The sequence below is a fragment of the Acromyrmex echinatior genome, chromosome 11, assembly GCF_024713525.1.
Source record: "Acromyrmex echinatior isolate Ae372 chromosome 11, ASM2471352v2, whole genome shotgun sequence".
Classification (NCBI taxonomy): Eukaryota; Metazoa; Arthropoda; class Insecta; order Hymenoptera; family Formicidae; genus Acromyrmex; species Acromyrmex echinatior.
In genome coordinates this window covers 13438372-13459385 of record NC_141862.1, presented here as the reverse complement: position 1 = coordinate 13459385, position 21014 = coordinate 13438372, and the positions used below count along the sequence as shown (strand labels likewise).

General features: G+C 30.4%; 3 protein-coding genes across 10 annotated transcripts in view; 2 read left to right on the top strand and 1 right to left on the bottom strand.

Moving 5' to 3' along the window:
• Positions 1-21014, top strand: part of LOC105144233 (uncharacterized) — a 242057-nt gene that overhangs the window by 6040 nt on the left and 215003 nt on the right. The gene's annotated exons all lie outside the window — the stretch shown is intronic.
• LOC105144231 (Chromatin assembly factor 1, p180 subunit) overlaps positions 2364-21014 on the top strand; it is a 61255-nt gene continuing 42604 nt past the window's right edge. Inside the window, exons 1-6 of one of the 3 annotated variants that reach the window (XM_087410903.1) lie at positions 2364-3299; positions 4055-4148; positions 4418-5271; positions 5398-5549; positions 5630-6042; positions 6129-6295. In XM_087410903.1, coding sequence (XP_087267029.1) covers positions 4073-4148; positions 4418-5271; positions 5398-5549; positions 5630-6042; positions 6129-6295 — 1662 coding nt within the window. In that variant the 5' untranslated portion in view covers positions 2364-3299; positions 4055-4072. Of the gene's footprint in view, positions 3300-4033; positions 4149-4417; positions 5272-5397; positions 5550-5629; positions 6043-6128; positions 6296-21014 lie in introns of those variants that run through there. The other 2 variants (XM_011052997.2, XM_087410901.1) reach the window with 2 other exon arrangements.
• LOC105144230 (Kruppel-like factor 15) lies at positions 6328-21011 on the bottom strand. 2 transcript variants are annotated; one of them, XM_011052996.2, is made up of 5 exons: positions 9293-21011; positions 8520-8769; positions 8066-8296; positions 7742-7887; positions 6328-7288 (listed from the first exon to the last, which is right to left on the bottom strand). In XM_011052996.2, the coding sequence occupies exons 1-5, from the start codon at positions 9317-9319 to the stop codon at positions 6989-6991; spliced, it is 954 nt and encodes a 317-aa protein (XP_011051298.1). In that variant the 5' UTR covers positions 9320-21011; the 3' UTR covers positions 6328-6988. The 2 variants fall into 2 exon arrangements, with proteins under 2 accessions (XP_011051298.1, XP_087267030.1); XM_087410904.1 differs by having other exon boundaries at positions 19036-21011.

Sequence of the window (21014 nt, the reverse complement as noted above, 5' to 3'; positions counted from 1 at the left end):
TGAAATTATTTTTACAATATCATACGAAGACTTATTCCTCGTCGCTTTCTGTAAAGTCCATTCGCAAAGTCTAGTTTGGTATCTTGTTGGAAATTCTTGTACAGAATCGGAATTAATCCCGAGTTTTCTCGTCTTGCACTGGAAATAATAATTTTGTCAATAAGTCAGACAATTATATGCTATATATTTTAAAATCAAGTTACGAAATTAATTTAGTAGTATACTTTAACATACAATTTTCGTCGCTTTTTTTGTTTTATTAAATGTTCTCCCACTAGTAATAATAATGTTAGTAATAGTATTATATCTTAATAACAATACGAATTTAATATTATATAATTAATGTATGGATATACATATAATGATTATTTTTTTTAATCTAAATTGTTAAGTAAATAAATTTAAGCTTTATGCAAATAATTTGATTATTTTTCGATGATTGCTCTAACAAAAAAATATGATTACGAATGTATACATTTAATTTTTTAACTGTTATTTTAAAATCATTTTTAGGTATTGGAGACATCCCGCCATTCCAGAATATTGTTAATTATTAATTTATATGTATATTATACACTTATCTATGATAAAATACATGCAGATATATTACGAGATTATATTTAACAAGTTTTGATTTTTGTCGATTTAGATAATTTTTTTTCAAAATACCTTATGTTCTTTTATCAATGATATCGTGATTTACATGAATTTAATTAAAAATGTGTGGATACAAAAAATTCGAGATAAGTCGAATGGATACCTTTATATTAGCGAGGTATTAATAATTAAAATTTTGGGAAAATGCAGAAAAAAAAAGATTGTTAAATTTTATATATAATAACAAATTTTTCAGAAAGCATACTTAGTTCTTTAAAATCTCGTTATTATCAAGTTCGATTTATCTCGAACAGTTGGTACCCGAGATACTTTTGTATTCATACATATAAAAAATTACAATAATGCATGTATTTTATTACTATTAAATATATTCCTTCGTAATCACCATTCCATAAGGAAATCATTTTATGTTTTTATTTTTAATAAGAGATGATTTGTAGTATTTGTAGTAATGTGTGGTAGAACATATAATTTCCTCGCAAATTTTGATATTATATTAAAAATGCAATAAAAATGTAATTAAGATACTATCAAAATTAGTCTGAAAGATTTCGAATTCACATCTTTCTGTAGTAAGACCGCTGGTGTTTGACGGATTGCTTAATTTTTTTTGCGAATGGATCTTATGAATTTGACGTGGAATCAAAATACATCAAGTTCGCTTTTCTATAAAGATTTTTTTCTTCTTTATATCGGATACTAACCTTCACAACGTGGAGGGACCTTGATCAAATTATCGGGATAATTATCTTAAATGCGACGAAAGTCTTGTCGTAAATGTATTAATGACTTTTTATCACGATATTAATAAGTTTTATAATATAATCGCAAGTTAATAATTAATAATAAGTACGATCTAATTGTTGTTAGTATTTTCATTCCACATTTATCAATATTTCATTAAACATTGGTTTAGAAAATTTGTGTTATCATATGTATTTTCGACATTTTCGTATAATATCTCATTACTAAATTTTGTTAATTGTGCTCCTATAATATAATTCTTATTAAATTTCGAACAACATTTTTTATTATACATTGTATTGTAAATAATTATTGTATTATTAAAGGATTACAATAAAAGATAATATTAAAAAGCTGTGCAATGTAATTATTAATTATTTTATTGTATTTCGATAATCATAATGCAATATGATTTTAGCGAAATATAATAAAATAATTAAAGAAAAAAAGTGAGATATAAAATTAAAAAATAATAAACTTAAAACATACTTATCTGCAAAAACCGACTAAATTTATTAGTAACTCGTTTTTTTTACGGGGAAATATACTTACAAAGAAAAGAGGATCGCCATTAAAAATTGTCGGAGGTGGTGGAGGGCCTCTAAGGTTGATTCATTTTTATTCATATAAATTTTCTTCACAATTTTAAATTAAATGTAGTTTGCTTATACAATTAGAATAGTTCTAATTTTATTCAAATTGCAAATTGTAAATATAATTATAAGAATAAGAGTGGGGTAAGAGAGCCTACCATCAGAGTGACGCCATACGGGTATCACTGTGATTGGTCCGCCATGTTTTAGCCTCTAGTTTTTTAAACGCATTATTTTCTAAATTTTGAATTTATGCTCAAAAATTGTGATAAATTAAAAAATGATATTAAATAAATATTGTATATAAAATAATAAAACTTTTACATATATTATTTATAATAAAATTTTATTTATAATATTTTTCTGAATTTTTGATTTCTTTTATATTATTACAGATGCATTTTGCTCCTAAAATGTAGGAACAGAGAATGGATAATAAACTAGCGCATTTAATAGCGCAAATAATGTGCAATAAATAACGTTTTGTATAAAGTAACGTGCAATATTACAAAATGTATAATACAATATTGCAATATTACAAAATAAATGAAATTTTGTAAATAATATATGTAAAAATTTTATTATTCTATATACAATATTTATTTATTATCATTTTAAATTTGTCACAATTTTTGAGCATGAATTCAAAATTCAGAAAATAATGCGTTTAAAGAACTAGAGGGAATGGCTAAAACATGGCGGACCAATTACAAGTGATACCCTTATGGCATCACTCTGATTTGTAGGTTCTCTATTGCCCATGAGCCAATTGCGCACAAACCAATCACAGCGCTAAAAAATATCCTTATGCAGAATTCACTGTGATTGACAGTGGGTCATTGCTGCAGTGTACAAGTGAATCGCTTCCCTAGCTAGCGATTAAAATTAAAAAAAAAAAACGTAAAAATTTGTATAGTGTCTAATCATAAATATTACGACTACAAGTCCTTGGTCATACATCATACATTTCAAATAAAAACATAGGCCTGTATTCAGAACTCGCTATTATCTTCAAAATTCTATAGCATGCGTAACATAAATTATAACATGTTAGCGCGCTAATATCGTTTTAAGCGCATTCTGAATACAGGTCATAATATATTTTCATTATGCATTTAAATGGAATAGATGAAAAATGTTGAACCAATCGCAAACCGAGAATGTGAACTCTGATTGGAGAGACACTAATTTCGAGATACACAATCCACCTCCAGTGATTCCTGTTTATCTAGTGCAAGAATAAAGAACAGACCGCACTGATCGAGATATCGATGAAATTATTCCTTTCACACGTTTTCCCGCGGATTTCGTTAGGATAGTGTGCTGTGTGGTATAAAATTGGCGGTATGTTATTTATGTTATTTAATGTGACGTTTATTGAAATGTGAAAATTGCATTCTTTCAATTCATAATTTTTTCTACACGTCTTCGTTGTTCATGCGACGTTATATTCTTCGCGAAATTAGCCGAATTGTCTTGGCGAATTGTTCTCGTTTAGGTTATAGCGACAAGCTCGCACTGACAGTTCTAATTGTTTTATATAGTAATAACATAATTGAGGAATGTTAAAAATATTGTGATATTTTAAAAACAAGATAAATTCATGACAATTCAATAACCATTTAGCGAAAACGCGCAGTCTTATTTTTGTTAACTTCAACATTCTTTATAAAAACAAAAAACTCCAAAGTTTGTGGTTACTTTCCATTTGGTGACAAGTGAGACAAATCGACACGAATGTCGTTCTGTTTGCAAAATCTAATAAATGTACTCTTTGTTTCTTGCTATTTACTACTTTTTAAACCTATTCTGCAAAGTGCTTTTGTTTCTTGTTTCTTTTTCCTATTTTTTAATATTTTGTCTTTTTGTCTCTTATCCCGTTTTTCATTTTTTATCGCTCGAGATAAAAATTAACTTCGAAAGAACTAAGAAATACAATAAGTCAAGAAGGAAAAAGGCAAGGTTATGAGGTAAAAAGCAAGAAACAGGAAACAAAGAACACACTGTAGACCAGGCTTTACTCATTAAATATCAAGAAAGATAGAATGATGAATGTATCGATTTGTGTCACTAAATAGAAAGCATCCTATATGTACCAGATTTAACAAATAAAAAGTATGGACGGTTCAATGGAAGACAGTGATTGTATGATACAAGAAGTAACACCAAAGAAAAAAAAGAAAATGAGACAAGGTAATTTGATTTTTTTGTAAATATATTGCATACATTTAAATAAATTTGTTTGTGTTGCTTGTATTTTTTGCATTCTGCATCTTTGCATTCTCTCTTTTCAATATATATTTTTCATGTTTTAAGTATCTAAATATATAATATATTTATTGAGTGTAAAAAATTTTTTGGGAATTTAAGCAATGCAAACAAACCTATGGTGTATATGTTGTAATATTTATGTTTACATAGTCCAAATATTTATTAGTTATACAATTATTTCATTATTTTAGCACAACTACCATTTCAAATATTTAGTTCCTCTAAATCACCAAACAGTACAGATAATGAGTCTAACACGAAGAAGAGGAAAATAAAGTCGCCTTTGGTAGGATCTAAGAGCTCTAAAGTGTTAAAACTTGCAGCAACAGAGAATTCGGTCAGAAAAGTACCTGAGAAGAAAAGAGAAGATGCAAGCGAGAAAAAGCTTAATGTTAGCAATGATATTGAAATAATATTAGATGAAGAAAAGGAAGATCTCGAGCAAAGTGATCAGCAAGATACCAGGAAAATCGATAGTACATCGAAAAGAAGCACCCCAGGAAAAAATAAGAAACTGGATAAATCTCAACAAAAACCTGGTGCCTTAACTAAGTTTCTAAAAAAAACAGACAAGGAGATTGAAAAAAGTGACCATGTCGATAATTTACCTGAACAAAAAGATAGTAATCATGATAATAATTTACTTGAATTAAAAGATAAGAAAGACTGTCAAAATATATCTGTACATAAGGAATCAAATGAAGTCTGTATGAATGAAAGCTTAAACTCACAATGTATTCGATCTGAATTAGATACGTCTCAACTAAGTGAAATAGATGATAGTATTGTTAATAAGGATACAGATTTTTCTCTTCAGAAAACGAACTGTGATATTACTATTTTATCTTCGGATAACGAGGCTTCGAGCGAGTTAGATACATCAATATCGAATAGAAATAAAGAAACTGACAAACTTGCATCTCCTGTTACTCCAAAAACTGATAAAGATATTAAGAAGAATAAAATTAAAAAATTAACACCAAAACAATTGCAAAAGAGACAAGAAATTATCAAAAGAAAGGAAGAGAAGCAGAAATTAAAAATGGTATGTAAATAGAAGAGATGTACATTTTATTTTTGTTCACTTATAAAATAATATTGTTCATTTTTAAATTGATGAGATTGTATTGTACATATGCATATCAATTCATTTATATTTCTTATATACTAGGAAAAAGAAAAAAGACGGGAGAAGGAAAAAGCAAATCGGCGAATGGAGAAAGAAGAGAAGCAGAGAGAAAAAGAAGAAAAAGAGAGAATTGAAAAAGAACAAAAGAAAAAGGAAAAAGAATTAAAAGAACTTAAAAAACAAATGGAGATCGAGTAAGAACAATTGTATAATACTTTACTATGCATTTTGTGTTGTACACTTTCCTTTATATTAAAAAATCATTTATTTCTAGACAAAAACAAAAAGAAAAGGAAGCGAAAGAAGAAGAACGGAAAAAGCGAGAAGAAGAGAAAAAAAGGAAAGAAGAGGAACGACTGGAAGCCGAACGCAAGAAACAGAAAGCTGCCTCGAATTTTGCGAGCTTTTTTGTTTCTAAAAAACAGGAGGTTAAATCAGTGGAGGAAGAAAGTGTTATTGGAGTGAAAAATTTTATGCCTTTTGAAATAAAGGCCGACATGAGAATCGCACCGATTTGTCGAAGGAAGTTGACTGAACATGATAAATTATTGTTTGATAATAAGTGTAACGTAGATTTAGATAAAATTGAATTATATCTCGAAGATATTAAAAAAGGAAGAATAGTGCCACGTACTTCCTCCAAAACGTGGCCGTTGGAAACAAAAGAAGATGAAATTATTCTACTAGGTAAAAATCACGTTTATGATATATAATTAATACAATTTCTTAATACAATTTGTAAAATATTTTAATGAATTTAATTGATTATGCAGATGATGACAATGACGGCAGTTCCAACATTATAACGAACACGCATAACTTGGAAAAGCACCGGCCGAAATTACTGCAATTCAACGAAAATCGTCGTCCTCCTTATTGGGGTACATGGCGAAAACGAAGTAGCATCATAAATTCTCGGCGGCCATTTGCAAAAGACAAGGTAAGAATTAATAATAATATGATTTCTACAAATGTTCTTTAATGCAATTATTTATTTCGAAATGTTAATTATTGAATATTAAAATAGACAGTATTCGTACACAAATATCTTCGATAATTACGATTGTATTAACAATTTTAATTGTTAATTTTTATAAAGAACATTTTAAATGATGTGAAACATACGAAAAATAAGATATAAAATGATGCATTTTTTCCGTAATTTTATTCTATACGACGTTGATAACAATTTTTTATCAATGTTAACTGCCGCCAATAAAGACTAGTCGCACTAATACTAGGTTGAGTGAATCTCATGTAATTTCGGTTTATTACACTAATTTTGCTTTCTGGTATTCGAAAAAAATTTCTGGCGTTATCTTAATTATATAATCTCTTGATTATCTTAACTAATTTATGATACTATTTCATTAGAATTAATACTAGTGATTCTTTAATAGAGAATACAAATAAGTGTATTATAACTTCAAGGAAAATTAGCCGCCGAAAATATAAAAAAAACTAATCTACATCATTAAATTGGCAGAAATTATCTTGTTATCTTTATATAGATCAGTTTAAGTATTTTATTTGTCGATTATGTAAAAATTATGTCGTAGATGTTTCGTGTCCTAGTGATAAACTTTGGTTTGCTTTCTTAATTAAAAAGTAATTTTAAAAGACGAGAGGAGTCTTAGATTTCTGATGGTAAAACATTTATCTTGCCGCTACGTAGTCCTCTAGCCCCGTGAAACAATGGGTAGGCATTTTTCCGGTGCACTTTACGGTGCTTGGCCAGATGATCGCTTCGTGCAAATTTTTTCAAGCAAATCTCGCACGAGTACGGTTTAATGCCCGAATGCGATCGTCGGTGCCTCGCCAGCTCATCCGATCGACTGAAACGCCATACGCAACCGGTCCAAGTGCACGCGAACGGTTTCTCGCCAGTATGTCGACGTAAATGAGCTTTCAAATGAGATGCTTTGGCGTATACCTAAAATGAAAAGAAATAAATATTATATTTTAACTAGGACTCAATTTTTAAGAGAGCTCTTCTTAAGAGAGAGTCAATCTAAAATTCATTAATCTTTCAGAAAAACTCGATTATGATATAAAGATGATTTTAGTCACAGATTGTAATTTTTATTTTTTAAAAGATTACACGGAAAGAATGGTTTTGCTGAAAATAATTTTGTTAAGTCATTAAAATAATTATATAAAACACTTAAGCATTGATGACAATGCTGTAAAAAGTTTTAACATTCCAACAATTAGTTTGTTGAACAACGTTCTGCATAATTCTTTTGGTGGTCGAAACAAAATTATTTTCAGATCTTTAGCTAATTAAATTTTTAGATACTTCAGCAGAATTGTTCTTTCCGTATATTAAATATGAATTAACTAATAATATAGCTGACAAATAAATCTCGTAAAGTCTCAAGATTACTTTTAGACATCCTTGATAAGTACATGGGAAGCATCGATCTTCGGACGCATTTGCTAAACTACGATTAGTATAATCGTGGGTTGCTAAAGCGGCAGTAGCTGCTGATGAGATTAGGAGATTGTTGTTTAACTGGTTGTTGTTATAATCTGCAATTAAGATTTTAATTGTCTTCATGTATAATTATTAAGATAATAATTTAATTAGTATAATCTTAATATTTTAAACAATATTGTCTCATTATTCTCTTCTTTTCATGTCGCAATCGAAAAATCCTCATCACTTGAATGCTAACGTTATTTTGGTCTTAAAATGTACATCCTGTACCTATCGTATTTGTTCCTAATGTGTTCTCCAATGCTCGTAAATCGATGCCGAGTACTAGTAATGGTTCCTCATATTGCGGCATCTGTTGCGGATTCGATAGAGGCGGTAGATGCAAAAATCCTTCGCATCCTGCAGTGCACAATGGTGTTCTTTCCGGAAGACCGAAGTCCCAGCTCTTCTCTAGACACCAGTCCAGCTCTGAATCCAATTCACCCAATTCGCTAAAATAACCTGTGATTATTAAGCATACATTTTAAGAAAAGTTTGTTTGTATTAGAAGATTCTCGGAACATAAAATCTAGAATTTTTTTCTAATGAAAGTCTAAGCAGATCTCACAATAAATGAGAATAACGTTGCATTATGTTGAACTTAGTTGCAGTCTAGTTTTATATATTATATATATATATATATATATATATATATATATATAATTTGTTTATAAAAAGGGTGTACCTGACAATGTAGGAGTATTGGTAGTCGACCAATCGTTCCAAGATGATTGCGGAGAACAAGTTAAGTCAGTATAGCAATCTGTCGGATTTATTATGTTTAATTGATTGTCGAATATTCCGAAGTCGTCGCTGAGTGTACTCGAGATTTCGTAATCGCTAGGTAGATTCGTCTTGGTCGGGGAAAATAGCTGTCTCTCGATGTTGGTGTCCGTTGTGAAGCCAAGGGCGGAGAACAGTTGCTCGTCCGTCATCTGTAGATATATATATATATTTTTTTAATTGTTTTCTAAATTTATAAATATTGACACGTGAATCAACACACATTAACGACAGTTTTGATAAGTATTTATCCCGTTTATCTCAGGTTTATTCTAGTAAGTTTATCCCAGTTTTATCCCGTTCTTAAACAAATTGTAGAATTTAATTGATGCAACAAAGTAGATAACGTAAAAAACGGTTGTGTCAAAATATTTAAAAATTTAGCTAGATATAGATCTGAAAGCAATTTTATGAAGCTATCAAAATAATTTTGTAAGAAGCTGAAGCTGATTGCTAAACTGTAAACTTTGCAGCATTGTTCATTATGTTTGAGCGTTCTGTGTAATTATTTTGATGGTCCAATAAAATTATATTTTCAGATTTGTATCTACCTAAATTTTTAGATATTTTAACAAAATCATTCTTTCCATATGCATGCAGTATGATATTGTTAAACGTAAAGTACACGTCGCATAGTTATGCAATTAAATACATTACGTTGTGTTGTGTACTCACATCGAACGTCGTAGCTTCCTCGATCATGATACCGAGAAATTAAATTAAAACTAGGTTGCAGCTGATCTCAAAAAACGTGCTTTTCATACAAGTTGACGATTATACGCAACAAAGACTTTCAGAATAATTCCTGACGTTTACATGATTGCTCCTAAGATTGACTCAATTGTCAATCGTGTTTCCCAATATCAATATAAGATTCTATTTATTGATCCGCATCATTATTCACGTGAATCTAACAAAGATAGATTTTTATTTGCGGTATATTTAGCACAATAAGAAGACTAAGAACCGCTTGTATTAGATTATAATCACAATCTTATGCGATTTGTCTCTTTAAAATTGAGATGTAATAGCGAGCGTAATTATGAGTATTCTAAGAAATGTACGATGCCACGTCTGCAATTTTTCTTTTCATGTTCAAGAGACTTTGAGGTCTTTAAAATACAGAACTACGATAAAAACTGGTAACAAAACGTCGTAGAGTGCAAGATACACCTTCAAAATTTCGCGCGCGTCCGAATGTTGCGAAAGAGAAGAGACATGGAATCGAAAACACCGATCCACTCGTCACGACCGATCGGTAGTCGTGTCAATACTGCAACTGGTAGTCTGGTGGAATCCTCCAGGCAAGAGGACGTCGACGAGACCGTATGACGAGAGAGTGTGTGGCGTATGGGTCTCCAGTTTGAGATAAGGATGCTGGCTTGTGCCACCCAGCGCCGTCACCGTGTCGATCCCCAGGGACCTTGCGATCGTACACGTCGCGTCGCCAGCTCGTCCCAGAACATCGAGAAAGAACACCGGCACCACCATTCTCAACGGCAATTCGTCGTTATTTTATAACCCCCTTCTGGTCCGCATTAGGGATGGGATTAAGTATTTCACAACAACCGCGAATTTCCTTTACAGTTATTTGAAAAATTTTTGTTTAAGTTTAAGGTCAAAAGACCATAAATCATGTTGAAAGATTTCTATCTGACAGAAGATAAAATGTCAAAATAGATAAGAGCACCAAAATATAGTTCTAGAAGGACAGATATAACAACAAATTCTTCAGAAGTTTGAGAAAAGGGACAGTTACAATAATTAAAAATATTCAGGAAATATTACATAGGAAAACTTGATCTATTTTAAAGCTCTTTATAACAACTTCACATCATATTTAAATAATCAGTAATGATGATGATTAGTACTATTGATTAAGAAAAGTTAATGTTTTCCAGATTCTCAGATTTTGATATTACTCGATTTGATTTCTCTTGTCAAGTTTTCAAATCCTGTGACAGCTACTTATAGTTACTTATAGGAATTAAAAAAAATAATTCTTTTTATAATAAACTAAGCAATCGTTTTTGCGATCATCACTTGAGTCTTATGAAACTCGGTTGTTGAAATTGGCTCGCGACTCGATACAATCGATACACATCGAACTTGATTTCCTCCCTCCCGATCGGGCAGTTAGCCCGCTTATTTACGGTCCCTCGAGATGCAAATTAATCGGCAGCGCGCCGGATAATCGCGATGCTGGCTATCAGAGTTGATTTCACCAAACGAATCGCGTTCACTGCCACACAGATTGGGGAAAGAGGGAAAGAGAGAAGACACCCTCTCTCTCTCTCTTTCTTTCTCTTGTCTTCGAGGATATCTCGAGGATGCTTTCGCACTGTCGTGCACGTGGCTGCTATAAATACATTGACAATTTCGATTTATGATATAATTTGAAGAGAGCAGACTGCTGGATTCTTTCCGATCAGTCGCATGTACATGGACAGAAATATCTCGGAATATTATAACGCTAAGCATATTAAAAAAATTTTCAACAGTCGGACGGCTTTGCTTAGATTATAAGTTGTTGCTGTAAAAATTTGCAAAAATGTTTAGAAACTACATGTGGATTTTGAAATGTATATTAGCTGCACGCTTAGCAGAAAAAATATCTTTACAACTGTTATAAAATTCTTCAATATAATTGATCTTGCCCTTAGTCTCTCACTGGATCTAAATCAATTGGATATACAAATCAATTTTATTAAATCAATCTTATGACAATTGCAAAGTTGTTGTCTCTGTTGAACCATTGTTATATTTGTTATAAGGGATTCAGTGACCTCAGGGAAGTTCATAGGGTTCATTGAACCCTATAGAATAATCTTGAAATTTAATGTATTTAAAAAAATTCCTAGAAAATTCTTGGAATTTAGGATGCTATTTATGATAAGATTCGTTACAAATGGAAACAATGCAAGCAGCTTTGAGATTATGAAATCTATGATCCATTTTACTCGCAATGTGTATACCCGCAATGTGACATGGTAAAACTTTATAAGCAAGTGCAGACATTGAAAATCAGATTAATAATTTAATTTTTCTATGTACGAACGAGACATCGTTTTTCTCGAATGCTTCCAATCATTCAAAACATCCCATATTTATCAAGATTCGAATTTTTTCTTGCGTAAAAATCAATGTTTAATTTATAACCCTATATCGAATTAAGCTGAACATAATGCATTATTATAATCTATCGGATAATTTTTCATGCATTCAAATTGTTATATAATTATATAACCGATAATTATATTTTTTTTTATTTCCATTCTCCTAATAGTAATCAAAAATTTTTTTATTCATATTAGATTAACCGATTTGAAATTGAATTGAAGAAATACTTTCGTTTATTTACGAGAAATAGTTTGAATCGCAAAAGAAGCCAGAAAAGTTAGAAATAAATGTTTTTTCGCGAAATAGAAATAAAAAGAGTTAAAAATAAATTTTTTAAAAATTCTTTCAAAGATTTTAGAATTTTTTACTAGAATTGGAACACGTATGCAGATATTTATATTGTTTTTACATTATTGCGTACATTTATTAAACATTGCAAAAGCTTAGAATGCATAGGTACATGACCGAGATATTATCTTTTCTAAACGTTTCCAAGATATCTCATGTTCGAAAATATTTAAGATCTATACAAGACACATAGTGTCTTTGTTATTATCTAAGTTATTATTCAAAATTCGAATTCCCTCTCGTGTAGAAACTAATATTAAGAAATAAAAATCTTTTTGTAGATTTTTGTAGAATTTTTTTCAGCGATTGTTCATAGAATTAAATTAAAATTTTTGTTCTCTTGTATAAACATTTGTATCATATTTTTTACATGTTAAATATCATATAATTCGAAATTATTGATTACATTACTAATCGACAATAATTTTGTTAAATGGATTATTTTGATTTATTTTTTTTTTACGTATTTTTTTATGTTTATTCTGAAAATGAGATTAGAATTTATCCTACGGTACCAATTTTTTACAACCGACGTATATCTTTATAAAAATTTACACATTTTGCTAATATATCGTTGTATGAAATCTTTTTCTTAATTATTTCTCTTTCTGTTCTAAAGCTTTTTATAAGTAGAAAATTTATATTAAATTTAGCTATTTCCTATGAATTATTTATTTATATTTAAACAGCACAGATATACGTAAACGGAATTTTTTAATTTTTGCATGTTCCCGAAGAATTCTGCTTTCCTCATTTTCGTAGATAGATTTGAAATTAGTGCAAAAAGTACTATGAGAGATCTTAACTGATCAGTTTAACATATAAGAAAAGTGAAATTTTGTTGATCAGTGTTATTGATGAGAAGTATCATTATGATAGAATATCCGAATTTACATTGGTTGTTTTCCGATTTGTCGGTAATATTGGCTGCGAGCCATTGAACCGGATGGAATCTTTCCTAATTATATTACCGTCGAGAAGGAAAAGAACGAATCTCAAGTCCGATGATCTCGCATGCAACGCGTTATGTTTCACTGATGGCATTGACCTAGAACGCAACTCGGGACCCGATAAAGGTGTCTCACCCGAGAGCCACCGCTATTAGGAGTTCATTCGATCGTTTATCAGTGCGAGGTTGACCTTAGATATATAACATTGCATGTATTGTTGCTCATTTGATGAGCTTAAAATCGCATTTGGTCGGAAAATAATATAGGTAAAATTAATCCGACATCCGACTATAAGAAGATTCTTTAGACTTTGTTTCTTTTGGTGTATTTTTGATTCGTTTCCGATTAATCTTGATGCAATTGTGAAGTAATTAAAGAAAGTGAAAATGTGAATCTTTGTACAATTCGCAAATAATCTGTCTATAATGTTCTGTATAGTAGAGACCGGTTGTCACAGTTTTAAATAATGGTTTTTGTAGAGAATAATGAATGTAAGATTTTAATTACTATATATGTTATATAACATATCTATCCTTTAGATATTAACCAATTTATCGAAGTGATGTACTTGAAATTAATGTTTTCAGCCAAAACTGGTGAAAATGAACAATTTCGTATTTTACATAGAATGTATCCAGTATAAGGATTTTTTTTTTAGATCGCTGGTGATGAAAGGTCAAAATTTTAAAAGTAACATGACGGTCAAAAAAATATTTGTGTGGTACTTCTTTTTCGTTTATATGAATTATTACTATTAAACTGATTAACAAGAAAAGATCCCTGTTGAAAAAACTAGTTTAGTAAAAAATCAAAATAGTATAATAATATTTTATATGGATATAACGTACACACACACACACACACACACACACACACACACACACACACACACACACACACACACACACACACACACACACACACACACAAATAGTTTTTATGTTAATTCTATATTTCATGAAATAATAGTAATATAAAATAGTTATTTTAATCATAAATAATACATAATTTGTTTTCGTGTTATAGTTTCTATACGAAAAATGAAAAATATGTCTATATGAAATATTATATTCATAAATATATTCTCTAAAAACATGTTGATTTAAAGAGATTAAAATTGACTGTCACCTGATCCCGGCTCATTTTGGGTCAATCTATCTCGTATGGCTATTTTTGATAAGAGATTGTATTTATAAACTTTGTTAAATATATAATATATATTAAATACAACAATGATTAATTAATTTACAGTAAAAATTATTTAAGACATATCATTTTCTACTATTATAGAAAATCGCGATTAATAATATCAAAAACGAATTGAAAAACAAAATAGGTGAGAAAAATTTATTCACTAACTTTATTTTTTTAAAAAAAAGTCATTGTTAATAATATTTACACGACACTTTCGGCATAAACCATTTTATATAATTTAATTTAATATTGTATCCACAATTTATAATAAAAAAAAAGAAAAAAATACTTTGCCTTATATTGATTGAGTTATAAGCTTTTCGACAATTAATTCCATTTGACAATCGGCCACTATTCCCTATTTTAATACATCATTCTATAAAAATTGATAAGCGCAGAAATTTAAATAAAAGGCAAAGTATTCTTTTCTTTTTTTTTAATTATAAATTGCGGATACAATATTAAATTAAATTATATAAAATGGTTTATGCCGAAAGTGTCGTGTAAATATTATTAACAATGACAACAAACTGGCAAACTTTATCTGCAACCATTAACGCAGTTTGTAACAATCGACTCAAATTTGAATTATTATTTATGTCAGAGGTATATTATCTCGCAATCTCTATATTGTTGAATGTACTCTTCTGACGTGCTAAGAGCCGATGATATGTAAGATATACGTAAGACAACACCCCGTCTGAAATATTAAATACATTGCAAAGAGTTTTGGGAATTAAATATCATGCATATTGCAGCGTCTTCTTACTGCAAAGAGATGATAAACGCTCTGACGCTATCCTTATGCCAATTTTGAGATTATGCGATCAGCAGTGTCAGAGGTAACTTTTCATAGTTATGATTCTAAACCGTTGTATTAGCATTGTAGTACCGCTCAGTGAGTTCTTGCATCTGATTGGCTAAAAATGTTTGTTTCTTATGTAATAACATTATTGTGTATACAAAATGAACAATGCTGCGCCTTTTATAAAAGATGAAATATTGAATGTGTTATCTCTGCCGCTTTTTTATTTCCACGAGAATTCGGTGTCTGTTGACGTAGATATTCGGTTTTAGATTGGGGAAGCGGCGCTAAAAGGTATAGTTATCGTGCTTTACGTGGTGCGTTATGAAAAACAGACCACGGCTCGGTGACGACACAGTGATCCATCGGCCGCACGTTTATCTGGCGGATTCATTTTATTATCTGGCGACCGCGAGCGATCCGATATATCTTCGCGAGTGCTCGAATCCGTTGCACTTGTATCCGTTTCGAGAATGAAACCACGGAAAAAGAGGAAAAGTGCGCGAGAAAATAAAATTATTCTTCTTTGAAAGAGGAGCTTCCTTGAAAGTTATACGTTACTACGTTATATACATAATTTTAAAGCATCTTTACGGAAAATTGTATAAGAACCAAAGAGGTGCATTTAATAAAGTGCACCTGAAATATTAAGATATTTTAAGAATTATTTTTAAGAAGCTTTTTTTAAACAGCTTTTTTTACTTTGATTTTTAGAAGTAAACACATTAATAGAATTTTGAAGAATATTAGATTTCAAATAAAAAGTGAAAAATAGATACACTATATATACGTTTATAATACAAAATAATAACACATATATAAATAATAAGTAACATAACATGATGATACATAAGGATTCATTAAAGTACAGGAGGTGCATAAGAAACACGATTAAATAAAGATTTTAATAAAAAAGAAATGGAGATATCTCGGTAGAGATACCGCAATTATATCGACACCTAATCCGCTGGCACACACGGATATCGGATTGATTTCGTGTTTTATTGTGTCCAGAGGAACGATATCTCACATTGACGTTCGTATACGCTACGTAATATTCCGCGAACATCGCGCTTTCATAACTCACGTGCGCAGCTTTAACCCTTTCAGTACCCGTACGCTATATATCAGATATCAATTTTCATCGGCTGCCGTATATCGCATCGCAGGTTCTTGTCAGGCAGTTCGATTTGGTTCTTTCTGAACATTGGATTGAAACTAACTTAAAATAAATTAAATTTGTCAAACGTGACTTAAATATATAATATATAAATAAAGAGCAAAAAAGCCACACGCTGGATACCGTTAGTGAGAGTCATATATCTATTTAAAAATTTCTCAAGTTGACATAAATAAACATAAACGTTTCGGCCAAGATATGGCTATCTTCAGAGTATGTAAAATAATTAAATAAATAAAATAATGAAGTTACAAAGTTATATAAATAAACGTAAAACGTATAAAGAACATAAAATAACCGATTTTCTAGCAAGAGTTGAGCCAATGTCAATCAATTAATTCGTCAAGTTAATTCTCATGTATTTGATCTAATTAAGATTGTCGTGTATTACAAAATTACCAAGTTCTTAACTTCTAACTTCTAAAATTACCAAGTTTTAACTTAAAATATATTTTTAATACTACTTTTTGTGAATATCGGATATAAGTACTCTTCTATTCGAGTTAATTATTCGAAAATTGTATCAAACATATTATATTTTTTGAAATTTATTAAATCTTTCCGAATTTTAATGGATTTTACTTTCATGTATGAATATACTCTCTTAAAGTAACATTACATGCTTCTTAACGTATATATTTATTATAATTAATGTATCAACCAATGATTGGTAATAGTCCATTTTGCGTGAAATTTATTCGTTCAGTGATAACACACGTATTTATCTTGCGAGAGACGCATTTTAGATCCTGCGTCATGACCAGCACGAAACGCTGTTGTGCACGTGTCATCTCATTTGGGAAATTAAAATCTCGATCACGCTTATTACAGTGTCACATTTTACAGAAAATGATGAACAATAATTCTAACTATTTGACGTCAATAGAATACTTTTACGTACGGGAAAAATTTAGACTATTTTCGTATTTTTTAAGAGCTATACAAATTAACCAATTTTTTTTTAAATATCGATATGTCTTCTCTTATATATTTTTTTTGATAACCTGGCCTATCGAACCGTAGTTTTTACAAGCTCTCAAATGGGCAATATGTATTGTATATCTCACGGGACCAATCATCATTCTATAGCGATGACAGTTCACGTGGAGTTCACAATCTTCAATTTCCAATGCGGACGTCATCGTCACGCTAACTCGGTAACGAAATGCAGGAGTCTAGTAATATTCCCCGAATATTCGAGGAATAAATCAGTTCGATTGTCGGACCGTCTAATCTACGGTGTATCCACGACGAGGAGCACCGGTCGTAATCTTAATGGAGCATAAAACAGCCATTACAGATGGCCCGCCGGGCGACAACACGCTGTAAATAATGTACGACGCTTCGCGGCATGCATCAACGCAACGTTAAGCGCATCCATCGCACCCTCGGGCCGATAACTGCGCTTTTCTTCTTGGGTTTCGTGCGTGCGTACATGCGTATGCGCCGAGGATGCCTTCGATGCGAGAAATCTGTTCCCAATTCTTCACGCCTCTAATCAGAGTGAGTGTGACACATCAATTTAAATAGTAAAAACAAATGTTGATTATAAAAATGTAGACGGTCCGGTTATGTAATCTATTATTGTCTGGATCTATTTTCAATTCAACAATTGTAATCAGGTGATTACGGTAGTAATCAGAGACTTACGAAAACACCAGATATCGGTTTTCATGTACGAATTTTTTCAAATTCTTGTCCTCTATATTGAATCCGCCATTTTAAATTGCGCGTTTTTTTACTTCAGATTTGAAATCAGTGATCAAAAAAGATTAATCCTACACAACATGCCCTTCGATGGCTATGTGTCTCGACAGAATGTCGCGCACGTAGGTGACGCGCGAGCTGCTTTGGTGCTTTAAATTCAATAACTTCTGAACAAATGGTTGGAAATTAGTTTTTCAAAAAAAGATTTAAACTAGAAACATACAACTAATAAGTATAATTTGTCAGATATTTTTTTCTTTCGAATTATTTGGTTTTATATTTTAAATTTGTCAATTTTATTCCGATTTTTTACAATTTTTCCAAAATTTTTTGTTTGCGGTTTGCATAAAACATTTTTATAAGTATCAAAAAAATATTTTTAGTATTGTTGGAACATTTCTGAGTTAAATGTCGCAAAACAAACCTCGATATCATTTTTTGTTTAGCCGGAAAAAATTACTTCTGGAAAAAAACTGTTTTTGCGATTATTTAAAAAATGGACAACGTAGTCCTTTTCAGCGTATCAAAATCCTATGGAAAAATCTTTCAAAGTTCACAAGACCCCCTCTAAATTTTGTCGATCTGTGTTACTTATATGATATTTTACTATATTCTACTAATTGAGATTATCATAATTTATAGTATAATGATCTTATATTTCAGCAAATTATACTTACTATTAATATTATAGCAGTAATATCCATAAAAATTGAGCTCCTAATCATAATTATTTTACTATGAAATTATTATGACAAATATTTTTCTTTCAATGTCTGTATTAACTTTTTTTTAACTACTTATTTTTTAAATAATTTTCAATTAGTTTTTCCCGATTGTAAATTTAGTTTTATTTTATGTATTTCTTAATTTTTTGTGTTAGATGTATCAGTTATTCATAAAATCAAAATTTTATCGAAGTAAAATACATTTGAAGTTATATTGTTTTAAATCACTTATAATTAAAAAATGATTTCTATGTCTCAATGTGCTCGTAAGGTGAAATCAGTTTGAAAATGATTAAACAATCCGTAGTTGAAAAGAAATACGATTCAGAATCTGGGACATCTTGTATTCTTGATAATAAATTACACGTTTCGCGAGACGTCATACGTACCTTCGTATTGCTGCCAAAAGCTGCTTGAACGTACACTCTTTCTCCTCCTCCTCCTTTTTTTTCCCTTTTTATTTATTAGCGATGAACCGGCGATTGTTTTTGTGTTACTCGCCTCAGCGACGAGTGTATCAATCGCCCGTGAGATTACGTTTCTCCGCGATAATAAATTAATGTCTCGAGAAGAGTCTTGTAATTGATGCTCACGTAGGGATGAAATCGACGTTGATTTATCGAACAAAGAATATCTCGCACCGCGGCGCAAAGAGAAAAGAGGGAGAGAGAAAGAGAGAGAAAGGGAGAAGGAAAATTATCGACTTTTCGGCAAGGAATAGCGCACTACCGCGATGCGTTTTATTACTGTTTCGAACTAATTGATTTCAATTATATTCCTGGGAATTATCGCGCTTCATTGAACGCGCCACATATATTGTCATTCAACAAATTCTGATAAGTACTATGCGATAACATATATTTAATCGTGCCCCATTTTAATCCAAAATATCGGAAATAAAAATAAAAAGTATCATAAAAATAGCTACTCGACAAGTTACTCCAGAATGCTGTTGCAAACGCGGAGGTGAAAATAGCTACTTAACAAGCTACCAATTAAGTTGCACGTGAATAACGAACGGTATATTATACATTCCCCTTCACACCGAGCGCAAAAATATGTTGATATAATACTTCATATTTTACGCGATGATAATTACATCACATTCGTCAAAGACCGATACTTCGACTGAGAAGAGCGGTTTCGCGCATTACAATTAATATTTTTGCGACGAGGATGTATCTTTAACTTCCTCGTATCGGTGGTTACGCGAAAACAATCGGACAGCATTTATTTTAACACTTCACCGAGGCCATTACAGAAAAAAACAAATGTCGAAGAACTTGCATTTACATTTTGATAGGACGTTCAGCGGCCGACTACAACTTTGTAACTAAGAGAATTGGGAATACGTGTGGGCTAGCACGTCGGAGATGATTGCAAAGTCGAGATATCACTCGTCGAGGAAGTTGCTTTGATATCGACGTCCTGCTTATTCACGAACTGAGATTCCGTCGTGGTCGTAACCGAAATTAAAGATAAACAAGTCAATGACAATGTATAAAAAATTATAATGATAGTACAAGAACGCCATCGAATTGTTCAAATTAAGAATGTTTGATAGTTATTTTGAAATAAATAAAAAAATTATGAAAAATTGCAGATTATTTTAAATCGTTTTATTTAAAAGTAATACAATAAATTTTTTTAGTGACGGTTTACTATTTGAATCATAAATCATAAAAAGTAATATTTTTTTAATCATTTTATTCTAATAGAAAAATATGGAAATGTATTTATATTATAAAATAAATGACAAAAATCTCAATTTTTTTAATATGAGTACTTTATGTAAAGTTTACAAGTTACATGAAGTTATCCAGTAAATAAACAAAATATTTATTTGTTCTAAATATTTGTAACTAGTTAGCGAATCATAATAAAATTTTGTATAAGTTATTTTGAATACTTAAAATATTTATACAAAATTATTTAGAGATTTTTCTTATTATTTTTTAAATATTAGTTCACGACAATAAAAACAATAAATAAAATTAATAAACTATAAAAACATTGTTTAATAAAAACAAAATGTTGAACACAATCTTCATACGTTTACTGTTTAATATAAATATTAATATATGTGCTACATACGTCTATCCAACATCCTTAATCGAAAATATTTATATGAGAGCGGCATTCATTTACATGAATTTTGAAAGTGATATGCTTTCTTTTATCTTTTTCGCTCGCAATACGGGATCATTTTTTGATATAATCGGCATAGAGAATTGTTTGTAAGAGATAATTAATTACAAGATTTTTTTTTTAGAATAATATCATATGAAACTTTATATTCATGCTGAAAAGTTAATGATATGAAAAAATCGAGTCCATTTAAAGTATCTGCAAGAAAGATTTTTATTTT

What these genes read in the sequence shown, in the direction of transcription:
- LOC105144230 (XM_011052996.2), bottom strand. Translation starts at nt 9,319, where the DNA reads ATGATCGAGGAAGCTACGACGTTCGAT. An exon ending in AGGAAGCTACGACGTTCGAT is followed by an intron (nt 8,770 to 9,292) that starts GTGAGTACACAA and finishes ATATATCTACAG; the next exon opens with ATGACGGACGAGCAACTGTT. An exon ending in ATTAGGAACAAATACGATAG is followed by an intron (nt 7,888 to 8,065) that starts GTACAGGATGTA and finishes TCTTAATTGCAG; the next exon opens with ATTATAACAACAACCAGTTA.